Genomic DNA, 21645 nt, shown 5'->3' on the forward strand with positions numbered 1-21645 from the left:
TGGACGCAGTACTCCAGCTGCGGCCTCACGAAGGCCGAGTACAAGGGGAGAATGACGTCCCAGGTGCACCCACAAACCATTTTTCTACCTTTATTGTTTTGTAAGAACTTAAAGTTGGGACCATTTTCATTCTCTGTCTGTACAATGGCTAGGATATGAGGTTTTGGCCCATACGTAGTGCTCCTTGGCACTACAGTAGTACAAATTATTATAATGGTGAGTCTTATTAAGACTCTCCTACATCCTAAAACTTGGGATGGAAGCTTAGTTAGAAAAGGAGGCCTCCTGAGGTTTGTAGACCTGTTTGCTTCCAGTTGGAAATGCTGCAAGATTTTTACCCAAGACGTATCCAAGAACAGCATGTTGTGGAATTCCAGATCTTCCACATTTGGTCTGGAACCTAAGTTTTGGTTTGGGCCAATCTAGAAAAAATGGTAACTGAATATTTTCAGACCTCCAAAATGATTTCTGGCTTGAAGCTTTGGTTAAAGCCTCACTGAAGTTGACAGGAGTTTTGCCTGTTCAAAAACTAAAAAAAAAGGTCTAAAAATGCAACATGCTTGAATATAGCCCTGGTCAAGAAACTTAAGGAGAAACAGGTGTTGGGGTGGGATGAAGGTAGGGGCAGAGTCGGAAGTCAACTTCATTTTGAAGTATTCGAGACATTTTTGTTTTAAATTCCCCCCGCCCCAAATCCTCAAAAAACTAGATTCCCAGGAAGCATTTTGATAGTACTTTAAATAAACATTTCTTTACCTCTGCCACCTCATTTTTGCAAAACGTTGAAACAGTGCTGAAAAATGTTCACTTTCCAAAAAAGGTTGACTTTTCAGTAAAAATGAATTTTATTCATAAACTTGTGACCACTTTTACCTTGAGGAGCTGAAATAGAGTTCTGTATGCAACATCACTGCAAAGAAGATAAACTCTTAACTTAGATTAGCAGAATTAAAACAGTAGTGAAAACAACTCAGCTCTCAGCTTGAGTCAACAGCTTGTAGGTAGCCTGGGATAGAACTCAAACTGTTAATCTGAGTTAAGATTCATCAATTTGGCTTGTTTTTAGTTCTAATTTAAGATGAGTTAGCTAACATTTGAATTAGACTACCCAATTTAATACACACACACTTTTTCCTTCCCCCCAGTGAAGACAAAGCATCATTTGTCCTTGGGCTTGTTAAAGATTTACATACTTATATTTTTACTAACAGTTTTTTATTTCTAACAATTAAGACAGGGAGAGTGTGCTGATGAAAGGTCTCAGATTAGCAACTGTGAAAACTAAAAATCTCAGTGCGTAAATCAGCAATGACAGTTTCCTCATCTCATAAGGAAGAATATATACATTAAAAATTGTGAGGTACTTGGGTACAGGAAACATAGCCCTCTAAGCAACTTAGATTAATATTTACTCATCTACTCAGAATGAAACAAGAATCCCATCCCAAGAAGCTTCATCAAAGTTAAACCCCTTTTAGCTCTGATATTTCTCCTCCAGGAAGCTTTGTGATGGCTAAACCTCTTTCCCCCCAACAAGCAGGGTCACCATCTTACAACAAATGCATAGGAGAAAGCCAAAAGAAACCCAGCAACAGCAAGGATTTACTGGCTACCACAGTAGGGAGCATCCATCCTTGACTCAGTACAGTAACAATAACTCAAATGGTTGTCAAGAGCAGATTTATATCGTCTTCCTTACATTCTCACTTCTGGTTTCTTTGCACAGGGGTGGTAGTATTACTCACTTTTTCCTGTAAACTGTTGTTTTGTGCACTAATGGAGAAGTGTGGTATTGCATTAGTAGCACGTCAAGGCAGTTCTGGTCATAAAATGTTTTGGGATGAAAGAAGCGATATCATTGTAAATTATCTACCTTCCTCTCTCCCTGCAAGGTGTGCTAAACCCGGAGATGAACTGATTTCATAGTCACACATCTAAATGCAAATTTTAAAATTTTTGCAGTAGACTGAAAAATCAGCACACCCATTACCAATTCATATGGCCCTTTCCCTTTTGGCTTCCCATCTTTCTGAAAAGATCCACTCCTAAGCTGCCATGCTGTATAAGCATACCTGGCCCTTAGTGGCGCTCTACATGCAGTAGACTGGGTATTATGGCATGCATTAAATACTATGAAGCTAGAAACAGATTTTCTTTGATGATTTTGATTGCTCCATTTCTTTTAAGAAGAATGCACTCGAAGTTGCACCAGACCATCTCTTGGCACTTCTAACCAATGCACATATTGTTATGATTATGATTGGACTATTTGACTCCTGCATGGGGAGAGTTTGAAGTGGTCCAAGACTGGCACCCATCAAAATATTTATGAACTTACTCAAGCTGTGTTAGCTAAAGTGGAAATGACACTACTGTAGTGTTTTCTCTCACACGTCAGAGAAGTGCTTCATGAACAAGATCAAAACAATTTAACTCTTTGTTTTTCCCTGTGGAGACAGATTGAAATAATGCTAGATTGTCTATTTGTATTTAATAGATCTTTATGGCTTGTAGCCAAATCAGTTCAGTTTGCAACTGTAGAAGCTAAACATACCTAGACCTGGTGAGAATTTGGGCAGAGAACCAGCAGGGGAAGCCCAGGTACTACAGAAATTGGCATCACTGATCCAGTAAATGGCACAGCGCTCTTCCCTTGAGCTAGTAACGAGCCCCAGAACTGAGCCTAGGGCAGGGGTGAGCAAACTATGGCTCGCGGGCCGCATCCGGCCTGCAAGGCCATTCTGTCTAGCCCATGGGGCCCCTAAAACATTTAGAAAATTAATATTTATCTGCCATTGGTTCCTGTTGTTTTTGACAGGAACCAGGGGAAGCCCGGCGGGGTCCCACAACAGCAGGGCCCCCCTGGCCCTGCCCCCCCAGCTGGAAGCCCCAGCAGGTGCTTCTGGCATGGGACCACATGGCTGCTCCACACCAGAACCGCAGGTAAGGAGGAAGGGCATGGGAGGACCCCAGGGAAGGAAGGAGCCCAGGGAAAAGTGGCCCAGGGAAGAGCTGAGTGCGGGGGGTGGAGGGGGAAGCATCCCTGCCCCATGCCCCACACCCCACGCTGCAGCTGCTCACAGCCCACATGGGGCTGCCTGTGTCTACTTCAGACAGCCCTGCACGGGCTGTGAGCAGCTGCAGTAGGGAGCGCTGCTTATGGGGCAGGGGAGGGCTGCTTTTCCCTGCACTCAGCACCAGCTTCTTCCCTGCTGGTGAGCAGGGGGTCTGAGCTGTGTGCTGCCCCCCACCTGTACCGTGTGGCTGGGGGCACTGGGAGTGAGTTGGTGCAGGAGCCAACAGGAGCATGGGGTCTGCACTGGTATCCCAGGGCCAGTGTCGGCGGGGCCCAGAGCAGGGTGGCAGGAACACGGTGTCCCAGCCAGCTGGGGCTCTATGGAGCTGGGCCAGCTCCCCCCTCTCCCTGCTGGTGCAGCCCAACCCGGCTCCACAGACCCCTGCCAGCCTGTGACCCACTTTGGGCCCCACAGGTGCTGGCCCTGGACATTGGTCCCAAGATGGTGACCAAGGGGGCAGGGTACCTGTCAAGGGGTGGGGCTACCTATGTGGCCCTCAACAGCCTGCCAAAACTGGATAAGCAGCCCTCCGCCCTAAATAATTGCCCGCCCCTGGTCTAGGGGGCAACAAGGATCCTGTTTTTCAGATGTTTCAGTTAGATATGTGGCATTTACTTGAATCCAAGATGAGGATTTTCTCCGCAGTCTGTATGGGGAAAAAAGAGGACTCATTTTGGATTCGAGTATTCACCTGGGGCAGGCAGCAGCTCAGCTCCAGCTTTGGCCTCAGGATCAAGGCTGATGCCAGAGCTGAGCTGATGCCTGCCCCAGACCAGAATAGCTTTAGCAGGGGAGAGGGCATGGACAAGGGAAACCCACCTGTGCAGCTTGGGAGGCGCACAAGGGAGACTGCAGCCTACTCATCTCCTCCTCCATCCCAGCTGTCCCTTCTTCCTCTTCCCTTCTGCTCTGGCTCTGGTCCCTCCAACCCCAACCCAGCCAGGAAACTGCCACTGCTTCTCCATGGCCAGAATAGGGCCACCGCTGCTGCCGACTGCCCTGTAGCTGGAGTAGAGCTGCAAAAGCAGGTAAGCAGCAGGTGGGTGAGGGGAAACAGGCAGCAGGGGTCAGGTATAAGGAGCCAAGGGGGCAGGAACAAGCATGGAGAGCAGGTGGCAGGCAGCAGGGCAGACAAGTGGCAAGGGAGCAAGGAGCAGAGGTCTGGCCCTTCTACCCCACCACTACTTTCCCCATCACAGAAGCAGGCGGGATGAATTTAAAACAACCTTCCACTAATTAGATTCTATCCATGGAAAATTATAACACATTACGTATAGAATCTAGTTATGGGGGCAGGAGGTCATCTTAAATTCAGAGTAATCTTGGATTTGGGTAAATACAGGATTATAATTCAGTCCTGTGGAAGGGAACAATGGGACTTGGGTTCCTAGTGCTTACGTTCTTTTGAAGATTTCTTTGAGACAACACTCCCTTGTTACTGTTAGTCGTTGACAGACTTTGCTACTGATCAGCTTCTTACAGTTCTCCAGGGACTTCTTCAGACACATTCCAGCTTGTCGGAGGTTCAGTGTTCATCATGTGCGTATGTTATTCATGAACTGTTATAGTTAGACACTTCAGTCAAATGGTATTGCTTATACTGCCTGAATGGATAACACAACCGTAATGAAGAGTAGATCAATTCACTGGGCTTTTGATTTGCTTGGGATACAACACAGTAGCTTGTAGAGAAACAAGTTAGAGCAAGATCAGAAACTTTTAATAATGCCCCCCTTTTTCTCATATGAAGATGGATCCTTAGCCATGACATTACTGCTAGAAAGTTTTCACTTTCGTAATATATAAACATGGGCTGCTTGCAGATGTAAAACAAAACAAAAAACACTTTAATGGAAGCACCATGTTACTTTAAACTGGCTTTGCATGTCAGTGCCTCAGTGAGGCTTTTTGGTGCTTTTAACTAAATCTTGAATTAAAATTTGGGGGTTTTTTTTTGATTTTTAACATCCGATGAAGCCATGAATTATATAGAAAATTATTTATTTAACTGGAAAGACCATGGCTAGGTATTTCTTTGTTTTTTAAAACTATATCTAACCAGTTGAAACTACAAAAAGGATAATGTAGCCCAAGGCTTTAGGAATGCAGGATCTTGCTGTTGAGTCAGCAAACAAAATGAATAAATGTGGTGCTTAAGTACTCTTACTGAGGTCTCTACTTTGTCAGCTGGTGCCCTACAATCACTGTGGCAATTTATAATAATGACATGAATAAGTGAGGCCAGTCCTAATTTCAGAATAGTAAGATCTCATTTTCATTTCTTTCAGGACTCTTTCCAAGAAAGTAAAAGGGGTTCTTATAGCAGTGTGGCATTACCATATAGTATCCTATATACATTAGGAATTCATATGATAGACCAAAGACTGTTTTTGAATTTGCTAACCTGTCATTTTGTATTTACCACAGTTATTGATAGCAATTGGAAGAGCACTTGGAGACCTTCTCTAAAACTCTGTTTCTCCACCGGAAGATACTTACTGCGGCCACTATAAAAAGGAAAATGTTTTACAGTACTGCCCCAAGGTTGCAGTAAGTTGGAATACAGGTAAAAGGATGCAGCTCTAAAGGATTTTGTTTTAATGTTTTCCTTTGAACAGTCACCCTTAAGGTTCTGGTTTCACACAGAGGGAGGTTTGCCAAATAATATATTTAACTCTGCCTTATAAACCTTCTGTGGAAAAACAGTCTATTCAAAATGGTAACTGAAAACAAATAAATCACAAAAGAAGATGCACTGATTTATTTATTTTTTAATAAAATGAAGTGACAGTCAGTTTTCAATCATTAAAGTCAGAAACAACTGGTCCATGTATGTATTGTGTGACATTATCCCAGTGATCTATCGATGAAGTGTGCCAGGTGTATCGCATGTTAGAGAAACACACAATTCCATAATGAAAGGCTGTCCTTTGCCACAAAGCATGCAGCTCTGAAAACTGTCATTGGATTTGCAAAGCACAATGGGTGCCTACACACGTGCTTCTGGGTGGTGGGGGCATTTTAATTAGAGCAGCTCCCAGGACCAGTTGCAAATAAAACACCACAGCAACTTGTTTATTCAGTGTCCCACCATTTTGAAGCATGGGACACTGAATACGTGAGACACTGTGGCACGCTGGAGCTTTCTAATTAGAATGCTCCAGCAGACGCTATTAATTGAGTCTCGTCTGACATGTTCTAATCAGAACACATCAGAGCACATGTATAGGCACTCGATGCTTGGAGAGGTCCTCCTATTCCTGTGTATTTCCTCACCTGGTATATATTTTTTTTAAATTCCTCCAAAACCAACAAGGCAAATTAGCCAGATATTGAAAGGCTCACAACACATTCTTACTGCAAGAAAATACCTTAGCTTTAGTCTACTGAACATTACAGAAAGCATTTGTATTACAGAAAGTGTTGTATCAATGCCAATTTGCTTTCTGTGAATTTAAGGCAGCTATCATGGTAGTGTTTCTTTCCATAATGACTTTCATTTATTCTACCATCTACTAAGTTGTGCCACCTGAAATTTGCGCAAAGTTATAACTGATGCTGTAATTCCATAAATAGGCCCCACAAAGCCAGATGTTGAGAATTTTACTATAATTACTTCTTTTTAAAATGATAGTTACAATAAAAATCTTAGAGAGACAGCTTTGCCATTTTCAGTAACATTCCAATACCCAGTTTTACACCCATTTGTAAGATTACCACCTATGATATCAAAAAGAAGGTGACTGATGTTCAGGACCCAACTAGGTTTCAAAGTTGTTGGAAACAGTCAAAGCAATTTGTTGACACATTGAAAGAAAGAAAGTGTCATATTGCCACAAAGGGAAAAAGAGCACAATCTGCAATAAAACCTAATCTGACCCAACAGCTTCTCAAGTAGGTACACAACTTCTCTGAACAATGTTTGGGAATTTTTATGAATTTTGTAGTCCTCCCTTTTTATAAACCACATTTCCCCACAGCACCATGATTAGTCCGACATCAGTAAAGATATTTGGGGAAAACAGGCCTACTGAACAAGAAATGATTCGGACAAATACAACCACAAGTGAAGGATGCTGATAGAAGACCACTACAAGTAATCATAAATCAAAATATGTACAATAATAATAATAATAATAAACGACATACACAAAGGAAGACCGCTTAAAAGGACTGCACACTGCTGAAACCACGGAAGCATAAGGATAACCTACTGCATGCAAGTATGCAGTAAGGTATACCATCCATCACAGGCTACTCTATGTGAATACAATAGTCATGTATCAGTGCAAGCTGGAGAGTTGTCTTGGGTAGCGTTCACTGTTTGGTTTTGATTGTCCATATCTGAAAAGGAGTTGTTACAGGAATTTTCAGGCTGTATCACTAACTGTTCTATCCCAGAAGCTTCATGGTCCATGCACTCATTCTCCTTTACTGTAGCATGTGGAGCTGCATTTTCTGCACCAGTCTGAGACAGACTTTGTACCTGGGCAGTCTGTCTCACTGCTTCTGTTTCCTGCTGTTGCAGCATCCGTTCTACCTCTATCTCAAGTTCCAGATTTTCTTCGTCTGCCTCCACCTCAAGCTGCTTCATTAACTCCTCCAGTTTCTTGGCCTTACGGAGTTCATTCTGCTGTATGATAGTGCAAAGGTGCTCAGTGAGATGCTCCTTGATCTCAGTCTTGCGTTGGAGATCCAGCTTTGCTGCTACATATTCTGACTCCGCCTTGTCATATCGCTTCCTGCAAAAATAGGATTTCTATTATGCTATTCATCCTGAAGACTCACAACATAGTTTACAAAAAATTAGATGCTTGAATGAATACTTCATTTGCCCCTGAAATGCAGTCTCCTCTGAGATGGATTATGACGCACAGAACATCACATGGGAACATTACTCAATATTTTTTAAAAAGAAAGAAAGAGACATTATGCCAACAGAAGAAAACCAGAGCATTAAATTCCCTGGTTGGTACATTCCAGAAATTAGCTCTCTAGCCCAAAATATAGAAATGGAATAAATGCAACACTTATTAGAATAGTTTTAAGAGATGCTTCACATATTCCAATGTGCAATTAACTGCTCAGAAAGCACCAGAATTGATTCATGTTTAAAATTACTGATCAGCAATCAAAAGACGCAAAGCTATTAAAATTGGTAGTGTTTCCATTTCAAATCTTCTCTAAAAAGTGTGCTTTCCCATCTTTGCAAACACCCACACAAAGTGACTTGTGATCATTGGGTGGTGAGGCAGTCTATTTTACAACTGTTGCATAGCACTGGATGCAGAATTGTATCATAAGTGCAGACCATGCTTACAATCCTCATACTGTCATGACAAATATTCTAATAAAAAGTGACTTTTTTATATTTACTGAGATAACTAAATATAGCACTTAGTTAATGTGAATATACCAGCATCAACACAGTACAGCATTTTCAAACATGATCAAGACAGCTATATATTCTAATCAACTAGGGCAGGGGTTTTCAACCAGGGGTACACACTCCCTTGGGGGTACTTGGGATGGCCTCAGGGGGTACTTGGCAACTGGCACTGCCACCACGGTCATCAAATCAGCAGCAAGAGACCCCTCCCCTCCCCGCTCATCAACTGGTTGCTGCCTGCCCCACACCCACCCTGCATTGGCCACTGCCCCCCGCCCCAGCTCAACTGGCCACTGAAGATATACTGACCCAAAAAAGGTTGAAAACCCTGAACTAGGGGAAAGATATCAGAAACTGGGAGTGTCTCTATGCAGAATGACCTCATCTTATACCTTATGACAGAGTACATCCTTAAGTATAATTTTTTTTTGGAGAGATCTGAATAAACAGAGGTCATCTTCATAAAACTAGATTCAGATATCTGATTATCAAACAACAGAATGATTCAGTGGTCCTTTTGTTGGTTTGAGAAAATAGAACAAAATGCAGAAGCATGCCTCAGTACAAAATAACTGCACAACACTGTGCCCAGATGCAACACTGTCTCTGACAGAGACATGTCTGTAGTGTCCATAAAATGGCCACTTCTGTTTCCCTCCCTAAGGAATTATAGATTATATAATGAAGGACTTGACTGAAGCACCCAAGCAGTGAGCAGAAATTAAGGTTGCTGTGGAAATTTTTGCCTAAGTACAACCTCTACCTGCATTCAGTATTTTTTTTTTGGCATATCCTATTTATATATATTTCATTCCATGGCAATAGTCATATGCCCCCAACTGTGCACATAGAACTATAAATACTGCATATCTTGGCTCCTAAAAAATAATTTGGACTTCAGCCTTAAAACACAAGGTAAAGACTTGAATAATTACCTAAAAAGGCACTGTTTAAAAAATACAAGATTTTTGCAGTGGATGGTACAGTCTATAGAACTAAATCCATGAGTAACTTGTTTTCCAAACTTTGAAAAAAAATGGCTATACAGAAAAACAACAAAATCATTAGGTATTTTAGACCTTTGCCTTCCTTTTTCTACACACCTTGCTTTCTTCACATTTGTTATTGAAATATCTTCTCCAGTAAGCATGAGGTGGTTCTTATGTATGCTATTCTACCACTGTGAATTTAAAATGCAATTTGAATGAGTATCAGTTTATTATTGTGATAAGCTGACATAAGTTTATAATTTCTGAAGAAGTGTTTTTAAAGTCTCACTTCTCTGTTGAAGATATGAAATTGACAGATTGCCCAGAATGTGTTGAACTGGTAAAACTGTCAGCCAGTTCCCGACACATTTTAAAGTATAACTAGTCAATAGAAATCCTTGATTTTTAGCTACCGCTGGTATTGATTTAAAAGCTAATTACCATGTTTATTGGCCTGTGGTCAATGTATAGCAGAAGTCATAAGGAGAATTACAAGTTTAAATACACTAAATAGCAAACTCAAAACCACAACTAAACACCACTATTTCATTAAATAGTTCTATAAACATACTGATGTTTATATACTGATGTTGTGGTTTACCCGTGGACTAATGAGGCATTCTGATTAATTTTGTGTACTAAAGGGAATCACCAAATTGGCAATCCCTTGGTAAAAGAAAATCCTACTAGAATGATTAAAAGAACACTGAGAAGACCAAGTCTGAAGTCACCTAACTTTTGGTCCCAGAACAGAAAACCACTTCAATATATGCGAACCTCCTTAAACCCAATTCAGTCTCATTGACCGAAACAGAATTTAGGTGTTGTCTTAAACCAGACTTTGGTTTTAAATGGTTCAGAAAATACAATACATGCTGTTGGCTGCTGTTGTATGTATTTAACACCCTCCCCACCCCACACACACATTTTTTTTTTTTTATTAAAGGAAGAAATAGCCCACCTTCTGATAACACAGCAGTGCTTGTGAGCCATTCTTCAAACAGATTTTCTTCATAGGCTTTTCAGAGACTACTCCCCTGCTTTCCTGTTCATTGCTTACCGAGCATATGAATAGTCCACACTGGCCTGATCTATTCGGTTCCTCAGGATCCCAATGTCAGCAGATACCATGTCATCCAGAGCTTGTAGCTCCTTTTGGATCCGTTTTAGTTTCACTGTTTCTGCCTGAGTTCGTTTTGATCTGGAAAAAGAAAACACCTGTTTTAAAAGCATCCTATCATAATCTAACATGCTATGTTTTAATTACAGACCCACCAGCTTCTTGCTGGTTACCCAAATGTGTCTCTTTTGTTATGCTTTCTGATCTTTCTTTTCACATGCCTGGGGATCAGAAAAATCTGCTAAGGTTTAGACTGCTGACAGATGCAACAAATTGTTACAAAAAACTTCATGACTCTGTAGCTATACAAACATAGCAAAACCTCTCCAAATTTATAACCTTTCTTCATTCAGAGTCAAAGTTGGAATATTTAACAAGCTAGTATCAATGATGTGATCCTGTCCCATCTTCTAAACAGAAGCCCAATTCATTCATATCCATATACCCCTGCTTCATGTGAAGGTAGTTGGTGACTTGATATTGGTCTTGTGCCCCCACTTCCCCACTGTGTATTCAATTGGAACTTAAAGCTAATTTTCTTTTATCAGACTAATTTTGCATCATGCAGATCCTTTTGAAAGGATTACAAGACAGTTTATAAGACACTCAAATGAAGAAGCATTATGAGACTTGGGTAATAAATATTATTTCTATTTTAGTGCAGAACAGGTGCCTCACCTCTCAGCAATGGCTTTGGCCAGGAGTGCCTTTTTGCGTTTATTCTTCTCTTCCATCAACCGCTGTTCCTGCTGCAGGACTTCCCATCGAGATTTCTCCTGCCTGGTCATTGATAAACAAACAGAGTTATCAGTAAAGGCTATTCCTTTCCTGTCTCTAAGCCAGCAGTCAGATTCTCCTTGTTTCACTTCGTTGGTTCAGTGGAAATCCTTGATGTGCACTCCAAGGGCAGATCAACACTTTGGTTCCATGGGCATCAAAAAGGTACACTGTTGTGTTAGAAATGTATTAGTATAAGGAGATGGTCAACAAATTTAAGTCTGGAAATACAGGCAAGGGTTTTCTATGAAACGAAGAGCTTAAGGTTAATTCTTCCTTTAACTAGGCCTAAACATCGCTTACTAGACTGAGGGCATATAGAATCTGCCTAGAAAAAGGTGGGATCTTTCACTCTAAATTGATGCATGTCAAGCAATAGACTCTAATCCCAATCCCAGAGAATGATCGATGGTTTCAGATGAGAAGCGACAAAAATAAGCGGCATTTGAATTTGTTCAAAAAGGATTGAAGAAGTCTGCATGTTGCTCTTCCATGTGTGCACAGACTATTCCCCTCCCAAGCACCGTCTGTTCTGAAGTCTCCTCAGCCCAAGGTGACACCAAAGTAAACACAACTGTATTATTTTAAGATAAATTTCCTTTCCATGAAATGAAATTTACCTTAAATCAGGGGTGTCAATCTCATCTGGCAAGCCAAAAGAGTGGCTTGGGACCAGCCCATGGCCAGATCAGGCCCAAGGACCCCCTAATCGGTGGCTGCTCCAGCCAGTCTAGAACCCACACTGTATGGCATAGATCCCAGAGAAGCCAGAACAGGCACTGCATACAACACAGTCTGGCTGGAGCAGCAGCTGTACTACATGTCATGCAGAACCTACTCCAGCAAATGAGGGACACATACAGCACACAGTAGGTATGAGCACCATGTGAAGCACAGGTCCTGAACTGCCTGGAGCAGATACCACGCAAGGTGTGTGTCCTAGAGCAGATGCCATGTGTAGCACAGTCTAGCCAGGGTAGCCACCACATGCAGCACCCATTCTGGGAGCCCCACTGCACACAGTGCAGGTCCCAGGGCGGCTAGAGTGGCCAGTGGATCAGGTATGGGGGAGTGGGAGGAGGAGGAGATGGGATCTGTGGGATGGATCCAGCCTGTGAAAGCATGTCTGCACCATACCCCATTATGGGTCTAACCAGACTTGGGGCAGCACTGGGGGCTGGATGCTGAGGCTCTGCAAGCCAGATCAAGTCAGTGCACCATAGGTTTGATACCTCCACCTTAGACTTCCCTATTTGAGACCTAACGGCCAGCATGGAAAAATATTTTATAGCAGGGCTGCACAACTTCAGTAGCCAGGGGCTGCATACTGTTTCAGTTGCATGGCCTGAGCCACATGCCAAGTTCCCTGGAACCTCTGTTGCATGTAGCACCTGCCCCCTCCTTTCTCTGCCTCAGACTCCCTTCTGCCACCAATGCAAGCAATCCCCCTACCCCTGCCAACCCCATTCCTGCATGAACAGTGGGAATCCCACACCCAAGCCCCCTTACTGCTGTGTGAGCAGCAAGCTCACTGAGCCTCCCATCATGCTCCCCTTCCCCAGAGACTCTAGCTGCTACACCCTTGCAGCAACTGGAGTAATGGGGGAAGTCGCAGTTGGGCAGGGTACAACCTGCAGGCTACACTGACGGCAGGATGCAGCCTAGGGGCCAATGGTTAGACAGCCCAGTTGGATAACAAGCTATGAATTCATCTTAACTGGACAAAATAGTTTAATCTATTTTCCAATATAGCTGCTGGTGGCTAAGTGTCTTTTTTTTTTTACCCCAGCACACCACATCATATTACCAGGGTGAAGTTTCATCTATCTGCTTTACAGGAAGAATGATGAGAATACTATGCAGTACTAGTGCTGTCTTAGTACTAGTTCTAAGTATCAAGAACAAGACAGTACATGGATATATTCATGAAAAGAAGCCCAAGATGTAACACATGTACAAACACAAAAAAAACTGTCTGTCTGTCTTAGTACAGCATGCACCTTAGATACCCATCTTATATATATACAAGAAAAATAATACACATACACACACACACTTAATACAGCTAACCATTTATATAACATCCTAATCAACATCAAAGGAAGGTGGAATTTCTTTTAGTAAACCGCTATCCAAAGTCTGAATCAGAAACACAAGAACTGGTGTACTCCATGAAACACAAAGGCCATCTAGGTCCAGGACCCTTCTCCGATGCTTAGCAGCAGCAGAAGCTACAGGAAAGGAGTACAAGAAACCCTATGAAGGGCCAAAGTAGAGGTAACTTGAGCCTTATGAGGGTCTCATCCTAACCCTACCAGTTACACTTCTCCTTAAACTTTGAAACGACAATTTGGTTCCTTTCTTTCGGAGTTTAAGATCTTGTTGTTTCTAGGAATTCAGAAATATCTAGAAACAAACATGGACAAAACAGTTATGGTAAACAAAGACAGCCTGTTTCCAATCTGGCTGGCTAAATTATCAAAACTGAGCAAGTCACAAAAATTATTCTGATTTAAAGAAATTCAGGGAGGATCGTGAGGTCCTGTGCGTTGGCTCCAGTACATGGAACTGGTCTGTAGGCCTGATCCAGCCCAGCACCCCTCACCTGGCTCAGGGGCCAGATGAGTTTGATGCCCCAGCTCCAGATCTCATGGCTCCCATCCTGCAGCTCGATCTGCGTAAAGTCCATTGAAAACAACAGGCCTCCTATCTGTAAGGATCAGATCGCAGGACTTGGGCCTATGTTAGATTTCAACCCAAATCAGATAACGAACCAAAGATAAGCGCGAGGGAAGTGAGAACATTGCTTATTCCCCCCCCCCCCCCCCAAAAAAAAAGTATAGCATGACTCAATGTTAAAGCTTCGGTTTAGCGCACCCCAGCAGGAGCAAGTGAAGAAGGAAAAAAACAATCCCTCTCTTTCACAAACTTACTAACAATTCCACTTTCTTTTTCTCCAGCAGCTTTGCAGGGAGGCTCGGAGCGTCTTCCGTGCCGTTAGGGCTGTCCAGGTCCAGGTCCTTGTGCGGGTGCCCGGCATCTTGCTGCCCTGGCTCTGCCGGTGGGCAGGGACCCCCGGGAGAAGGACGCGGCCGGGGCCCGGGCCCGGGCACGGACAGCAGCTGCTCGGGAGGCGCGGAGGGCGGCAGCCCCGGCCCCTGGCTTTGCTGCTGAAGCGCTCGCTCTCGCTGCAGCTGCTTGCGGCCCTTGCCGGCCGACGGGGGCCGGCGCGGGGGGTCGCGAGGGTCGGCAGGATCTGCTCGGGAAGAAGGACACGGCGCTGAGGGAGGACCAGGTGACTGCCGCCAGCGCAGCCTCCCCCCCACTGTCGCGCCCGGCGGCGGCGGGAAGGGTTGCCCCGGACACCCAGTCGCGGCCCGGCCCGGAGCTGGGCTGACGAGCACCGCCTCCCCGCGGCCCCTGCCCGGCTCCGGCTCCCGCTACCTGCGCGCTGGCCCCGCAGCCTCCGCAGCTCCTGGTCGGAGAAGCCAGCCCATCCCCCCGCCATGGCGCCGGCGCCGCTTCCGCCTTCCGCTGCCACGTCCGGGCCCCGCGAGCAGGAAGCACAACTAGCAGCCCGGCGGGGCCTAGCGCGTTGCCATGGGCACAGGGGCGGGTTGAGACCCGCGGGGCGGGGCTTACAGGGAATCAACTGGAGGAGGGGCGTTCGCAGGGGATGCTGGGAGGGGGGAAAGGTGGGAGCCGGAAGGAAGCAACCGGGAACGGCGTAGAAGAGGGTCTGTGCATGGAGGGCGGGGAGGGAACTTGGGGAAGGGTTTGCCCCAAAGAGTGAGGCAGGGATATGTGCCCAAGAGCCAGAAAGGGACACGTGATGGAGAAAAGGCGTGGAAAGGGTGTAGCTTGGGGGAAACAGGCCAAGGAGTCTGGGCCTGTGAGAGCACACACTAATTAGCCGCCTAGCACATCTTCCCCAGGAAAACTCGAGGCTCAGCGAGTCCAGAACCACTGGCAAAGGACCTGCCATGCTGGTGCGCGGAGGGCAGCCACCTGCTGTTGCCACCGGTTCCTCTGAGCTCGAGTGGCAGCGCTCTGTGCCCACCCACACGTGGATGCCAGTCTCACTGTTATAATGAATGAAACCCTGCAAGGAGATAAAAAAAAAAAAAAAAGAAAGCTATCCTAAGTTTCATCTCTCATTTTAGTCTAGGTCCCAAATGGGCCCAAGGAGCTAAACAGCAGTGTTTCGGTGTCATGCACACACACAATCCCCCCACACTAGAGAATAATCCCATTCGGGTCCTAAGGTCAAGCACTCAGTAGTTAGGAAATCCCAGAATTAAGGTTAGCGTTAAGAGGGCTAATTAAGATATAATTAAAAATCTTATCTATATGCATTGTGATCACAAATTAAGCTATCATAGTATTTTTTGCACAGGACTCCTACTTTAAATCAGTGCACAGACTGGACCTCCTCAGGAGATGAGGTAGGTGTGCGTAGTGAAGGAGACTTGTCTGTAGCGGTTCCTCATTTTGTGTGCAGTGTGGGGGATACTGAAGCAGATGGAGCAGGAATAATAGGAAGAGAGAAGGTAGGCTCCTAGTTAAGGCAGATGAATGCTAGCTTGAGGGTTTTTCAGTGATCATTGCTACTTGTATATGTCCCTTGTTTGGTGGGGGGGGGAGGGGGGAGGTCTTGAGACAGCAGTGTCAGATTTACAGAAATTCTGGGCAATGTTTTCTAATCCTGTACTCAGAAAAATCAATCTCTTGGATAGCCAAAAAACAAAAATAAATTACCAGATACTTGTGACCAGAGTGTGGGTGGCAAATGAGACCTGGGGCTACACAATGATAAGGAGAAAACAAAATACTGATTCAGTACTTAGCAAGTGAGCACTGTCCCTCCTATGGACCAAGTGAGCCAGGGTCACAAGCAGAAAGGAAAAAACCCCCACCCATAAATATGAGATCATGTAATTAAACCCCGTAACATAAATTTGTCCTCTTCATGCATATCCATTATGTTGCACAGGTAACTTTAATTCTGGTTTTTCCTATTTTGAGTAAATGGTTTCACTACCATGCTTTTTCAGCACGGGGGTGGAGGTGTGCATGCGTTTGTGCGTGCACACGTGTTTTCAAACAGCATGAATGAAATTTCAAGGTATTTTAGCTAAAGTGTACTCGCCTCTTGTATGCATACTGGAGAAATGCATCATTCATTTAACCACATAACAGTCCCAGTTTCTTACCCAATGTTGAAATTTAGCCTTTTTTTTTTTTTTTTTGCACATGAAGTCAGTGGTTCTCAACCTCAAGGCACCCCTCCATGACTTGGGAATTGAGTGGCACTCCATTCAAAAGCTAATTTATTACAGTACTTGCCTCCTTGCAGAGGGCAGGTAGTGTGGGCAGGGGAACAGCCAGACAGGGAGAAGCTAAGCCTGCCCATATCTGCTTATCCCCTTGCACCTTCACTTATTGCCTCATACTTCCTGCAGTACCCTTCTAAAGGATCTTGTGTTACCCCATGCCTCAACACTCCAGCTGAGAATCACTGGATTAAAGTACATGAAGCACTTAACCGTATAGCATTGTCCAGCCCCAATGTCTACTTGGAAACTCAGTTGTTAGCTGTTAACTCCATGGTGTCCAACCTCTTGGTCCCACAGGCCAGATGAGGTACACGGGCTCAGGCTGTGCACCAGATCCAACATGATGGTCTGACCCTACATGCCTGGATGCAATGAAGCTATGTACTGGCATACAAAACCATTGTATCTGGCCTGCAAGGCTCCTCATGGGTCAAGAAATTTGGCAGCAGGGGAGTGGCAATAACATTCCTATCACTCTCCCACTGCCAAGTTTCCAGACCCTTAGGAAGCCCCATGAGCCAAAAGATACGCCTCTGTGGGCCAGATGTGGACCATGGGCTGGGGATTGAGCACCCATAGGTTAAACTGCATAGTTATAGTAAGTGTTTCCTTTGTAACTAATTGTACTCTTTTTAACTGCACTAGAAATAGAGAAAGGCAATCAACTGGCAAAAGGCTGCTATTGGAAGCCTTGAAAAAGTGACAGGGACTAGTTATTCAAAGTTGGTAATACCAGAGTATGGTAAACAATTAAATAGTTATATACACAGTTTAAGTTGATAGTGCTCTAGATCAGGGGCACCAATTCTCTAGATTGGGGTGCTCAGTAGGCCTGTGTAAAGCAGCAACTATTCTCTTCAGATTTGACCAATTCAGAGGGACAGCAATTCAAAATACTGTGCTGATTCGATCTGGCCAATTTGGATGCGAAGAGTCGGATATTTGGCCACTGAGATTTGGGTTCCTCACGTGCTCAGCAGCCGACCGAGAAGTAGACCAGAAGTACTTCTGGTCTACTTCCGGGTTCAATGCAGAGTGCGGGGGGGGGGGCCCTAGTACTCCCCACCCCACCCCAGCTTGGCTGCAGGGGGACCCCGGGTGCCCCACCAGACCCAGGAGGCACCAGCTGCCAAGCTAGGGGTGGGGGGGGGTTCCCCCATAGAGTCTGCCGCCAAGCACATGGGGGACCCTCCCATGCTCCTGTAGGATGGTCTATCTGCCCCACCATCTCTGCGTTCACAAGCCACGCCTGGCACCTCAAGGTACATAGAAAAAACATATAAAACTGTGTCTATGGCAGATCATCGAATCTCTTCAAATGGTTTTTAGAGGCGTCAGATTTGTTTCGGAGAGATTAATGGGTCTCCTGGTTCAATTTGGAGTTGGAGAATCAACTGTTGAATTGGGCTGAATCTCCTCCGAATCGAATCAGTGACTGAACAGGCAGCAGTCCTCGCCACGCTGGACACAAGCTGCCTCCAGCTGGTAAGTTTGTTGTGGTGGGCAAAGAGGGGAGGGAAGGGGCATGGTGGGGGCAGGCAGATCAATGCCCCCACAGTGAAGGAGGGATTGGGGCTGGGACAAAGCTGTCCAACTGGGGCAGGAGGGTACGGGACACAAGAAGGGGGCTCCCGCCATGTGCTGCTGGTCCAGGAGGGCATGGGAGTGGGCATATGCACCCAGATCTGTGTGGGGTGGGTGGGACCAGGCTGCACTCTGAACGGGCAGCAGAAGGCACTGGGAGTGGGGGCTATGCCTTTCCACTGCCTGCCCAGCCTCCCTGCACTTCCCAGACAAGCCGCAGCTTTGCCCCAGCTGGGTGAGCAGTGGCAGGACATGAGGGCGGGCACATGCACCTAGATCGGAGCGGGGCTGGCTGGGCAGTAGAAGGCGCTGGGAGTAGGGGCTATGCCCTCCCGCTGCTCATCCAGCCTCCCTGTGCCTCTCGGATAAGCTGCAGCTTTGCCCTGGCCGGCCGACCAGCGGCAAGGCATGGGGTTGGGCGCATGCACCGGGATCGGAGCAGGACCGGTGGCAAGGGCTATGGTGAATTTTAGGGTGGCTGCAGCCCATCCCTGTCCCCATAACCCCTGCTCCACTGTGCTCTGTGGGGCGGGTGGAACCAGGGCTGGGCTCCAGGCTGTGGCTGGGGCTAGCCATCCGGAGCGTAGCCCTGGCTCCACCCGCCCCGTGGAGCACAGCCCAGCAGTGGGTGGCTGGGGCTAGCCTCCTGGAGCACAACCTGGCCCAGCCCACCCCACACAGCTCCGGGGGCACACGCCCGCTCCCACACCCTCCCAGACCAGCGGTGCGCAGTGGTGGAAGCCCCCTTCCCAGAGTCCTGGCCCCCCCCCCCCAGCTTGGCAGCTTGTCCCAGCCCCAATTCCTCCCTCCCCCATGCCCCCTTCCTCCTACTTCTGTCCAGCACAGACTTACCAGCTGGAGGCAGCTGTGTCCAGCATGGTGAGGACTGCTGCCTGTTTAGTCTATGGCCAAATCTCTAAATCAGCACCGAAACTTTTCTGAATTGATTCAGAGCTTTTAACTGGTCTCCCGATTCGATTCAGATTTGGAGATTCAGCCACCAAATCAGGCCAATTTGAAAACCAGCTACTGAAGCTTCACATTGCCCTAGTGCTCAACCCCCTTGCCCACAGAACCATGTGATCTGGAAATATGATGAATGGGAGCGGCAACAAAGCTCCATGGCTCCCCCACCACCAAAATTTCCAAGCCTCATGGGTCAAGTGACATGGTCCTATGTGAGGGGTCAGGGCCCAGACTAGCAGACGTAGGTTGACAGAACTGATATAGCATGGGGCTGTGGCCACAGTGGTTGTGGTCACATGGTCATTAGACCCACAGACTGGATCTGGCCTATGGATCCATCTCACACCACACATTCAACCCAGCCCACAGCGTCAAAGGTTGGACACTACTGCTCTAGATCAATGGTGGCCAACATTTTTTGATAGGTTGGTCACAAGTTAGCCCTGTACCAAACCCAAGTACCACTCCAATCTTTTTCCCCTGCCTGATCTGTGGCTCTACTTTCTGCTCCCTGCCCTGTTGCATGCCACATACAGAGGCTGCCTATGCCATTTGTGCTGCAGGCTAGCCACCCCTGCCCTTCACAGGCAGCCCTAATACTATCTTCTGCCATTTTCAGTGCTACTCAGTTTCAGGCCTGCTATTAGAGGCTGGTCAGTCTCATAGCTGCTAATACCAGAGCACCCATAATACAGTGCACTTAATGAGCAGGGATTATATCAAGTTCAGTAAAGTACATGCTCTAGGAAAAGTGTAACTTCTTTTTTTTTTCTTTTTTTTTTTTCAGTTCTGAGGCAGTGTGTGTAAGAGTTCACTGTACTGTGGAAACAAAAAAGGAATCTGTAACATCTCAAAGTGAAAATAGTTTGAGTGCCCAGAATGTACATTTTCAGACTTTAGTTTCTTTGGATTTATTTGTAGTTTAATCTTAACTATCATGCATAATTCTCATTTTACATACTACAGGGATACTGTATTTATTAGGTACTCCATGCCTCAGCTTCATTCTAATAAAGTATTGGTGGGAGGGTGGGACAGAATGAGACGACACAAGTACAGCTGAAGGAAAAAAAAAGCAAAAAAAAGCAATCAATAATACTATCAGCTCACAGGCATAGCCTTGGAATGCAAGTATTTTGTCTATCTAGTATATAAGTCTTATGATAGGTTTAAACATATTACAGTCCCAAATAAATATAGCTCAACATTTACCTGCAGTCAAAAAAAAGTCCCAGTATGGAATGCAGAGACACGAGCAGTCTGCCTTTGTTAACTTCACCCAACAGACCAAAGGCTTAAGTAATACATCATCTGCAATAAAAGGGGATGTTTTTAGTGTCTAACCACATCCCTCCCACTTTCCATCATATTCCAATCTGTAAGGGATTATCCAGGCTCTGAAGTTTTGCCATCTCCAAGCCCTTTGAGAGAGAACTCATAACCAGATAGCCATGTATAATCCTGAGATTTATCTATGAAATGCTAACAGGTTCTGCATGACTAACTCATCCCATATACACTGGTCCCACTCAGGGGAGGAAAAGGGTTGTATTTCTACCTCCAGTAGGAATTAGCAGGTCTGCTAGAACTTGTGAGATAGCCCCAGAGGAATGAACCATCCTATCGTATTTCAGGCTTTGGTATGGAAAGAAGATAGAAAGAGAGGCATCCTTGTTGATTATATTAATTCTGTAAGTACTAGTAACTCTGAGGTTTTGCTATCTTGCCTGTAGGGATTTCAGGATTGGGGTTTGACTGCACAGACCTTTGCAACTGTGATTTGCCTCTTCCTCTTGGAGACATTCCAAGCCCAGAAGAAATCCACATTCAAGGCAAAGTCCAAACATTCTCAGACTTGGTGGATCCAAAGTGGTGGAGGATCTGGATGTGAATCTCAAATTTTATAGTTGCACATGTAGTGACTTGCTATACTGGGCTGAGCTCAAGCTACACATTCTCATCCTAGACTAGTGGAGTTACAAAATCCAGATCGGGATTTTGAACTTCAGGACTTCCTTTTCTTCCAATTTTTTCGTATTAAAACCAAAAATGAAGCGTCATTTTCTCTTTATTGCTACAGATATTCCAAGCATAAAAATCCCATGTGTTTTATAGAACACTTATATATATATAAAAAAAGACTTTTGAATTGTTAACTAAAACTCCGCTAGGCAAGACAGCTCTCCTGTTTAACAGGTTCCATCAGTCCCCCAGTTTAATTACCAGCATTTTTGGCCAGTTTTCTCCAGAAACAATTATGGATATGGTGAAGTCATTTTACTGGATGTTTACAAACATCATATGTATAAAAATGGAGGCCATCAATGGTCTCTGCAAGACAGTGACCTAGATCTGTGAATTTGCTGTTTCTGTCTTATGATATTTCTACAGCAACCATCACTGGAAC

General features: G+C 45.2%; 1 protein-coding gene and 1 long non-coding RNA gene across 2 annotated transcripts; one reads left to right on the plus strand and one right to left on the minus strand.

Moving 5' to 3' along the window:
• Positions 1-5833: 5833 nt before the first annotated feature.
• On the minus strand, positions 5834-20506 carry GORAB (golgin, RAB6 interacting). Its single transcript, XM_090048858.1, has 6 exons — positions 20451-20506; positions 14797-15454; positions 14290-14608; positions 11254-11355; positions 10516-10656; positions 5834-7819 (listed from the first exon to the last, which is right to left on the minus strand). Exons 2-6 carry the CDS (start codon positions 15335-15337, stop codon positions 7354-7356), a joined length of 1569 nt encoding a protein of 522 aa, XP_089904984.1. The 5' UTR covers positions 15338-15454; positions 20451-20506; the 3' UTR covers positions 5834-7353.
• Positions 15052-21276, plus strand: LOC149864005 (uncharacterized). The gene is made up of 3 exons (XR_016442574.1): positions 15052-15089; positions 15749-15797; positions 20972-21276. It is a non-coding gene; the product is annotated as an uncharacterized LOC149864005 (long non-coding RNA).
• The last annotated feature ends 369 nt before the right edge of the window (positions 21277-21645 follow it).

The sequence above is a fragment of the Crocodylus siamensis genome, chromosome 5 (genome assembly GCF_052110815.1).
Source record: "Crocodylus siamensis isolate JL-2025a chromosome 5, ASM5211081v1, whole genome shotgun sequence".
NCBI classification, from domain to species: Eukaryota; Metazoa; Chordata; order Crocodylia; family Crocodylidae; genus Crocodylus; species Crocodylus siamensis.

Excerpts from the sequence above, each read along its gene's own strand:
- GORAB (XM_090048858.1), bottom strand. The coding sequence starts at position 15,337 with ATGGCAGGTCCTTTGCCAGTGGTTCTGGACTCGCTGAGCCTCGAGTTT. Across the intron at positions 11,356-14,289 it reads GAGAAAAAGAAAGTGGAATT|GCAGGAGAAATCTCGATGGG; the intron begins GTTAGTAAGTTT and ends ATCAATGACCAG. Across the intron at positions 7,820-10,515 it reads GTGGACTATTCATATGCTCG|GAAGCGATATGACAAGGCGG; the intron begins GTAAGCAATGAA and ends CTATTTTTGCAG.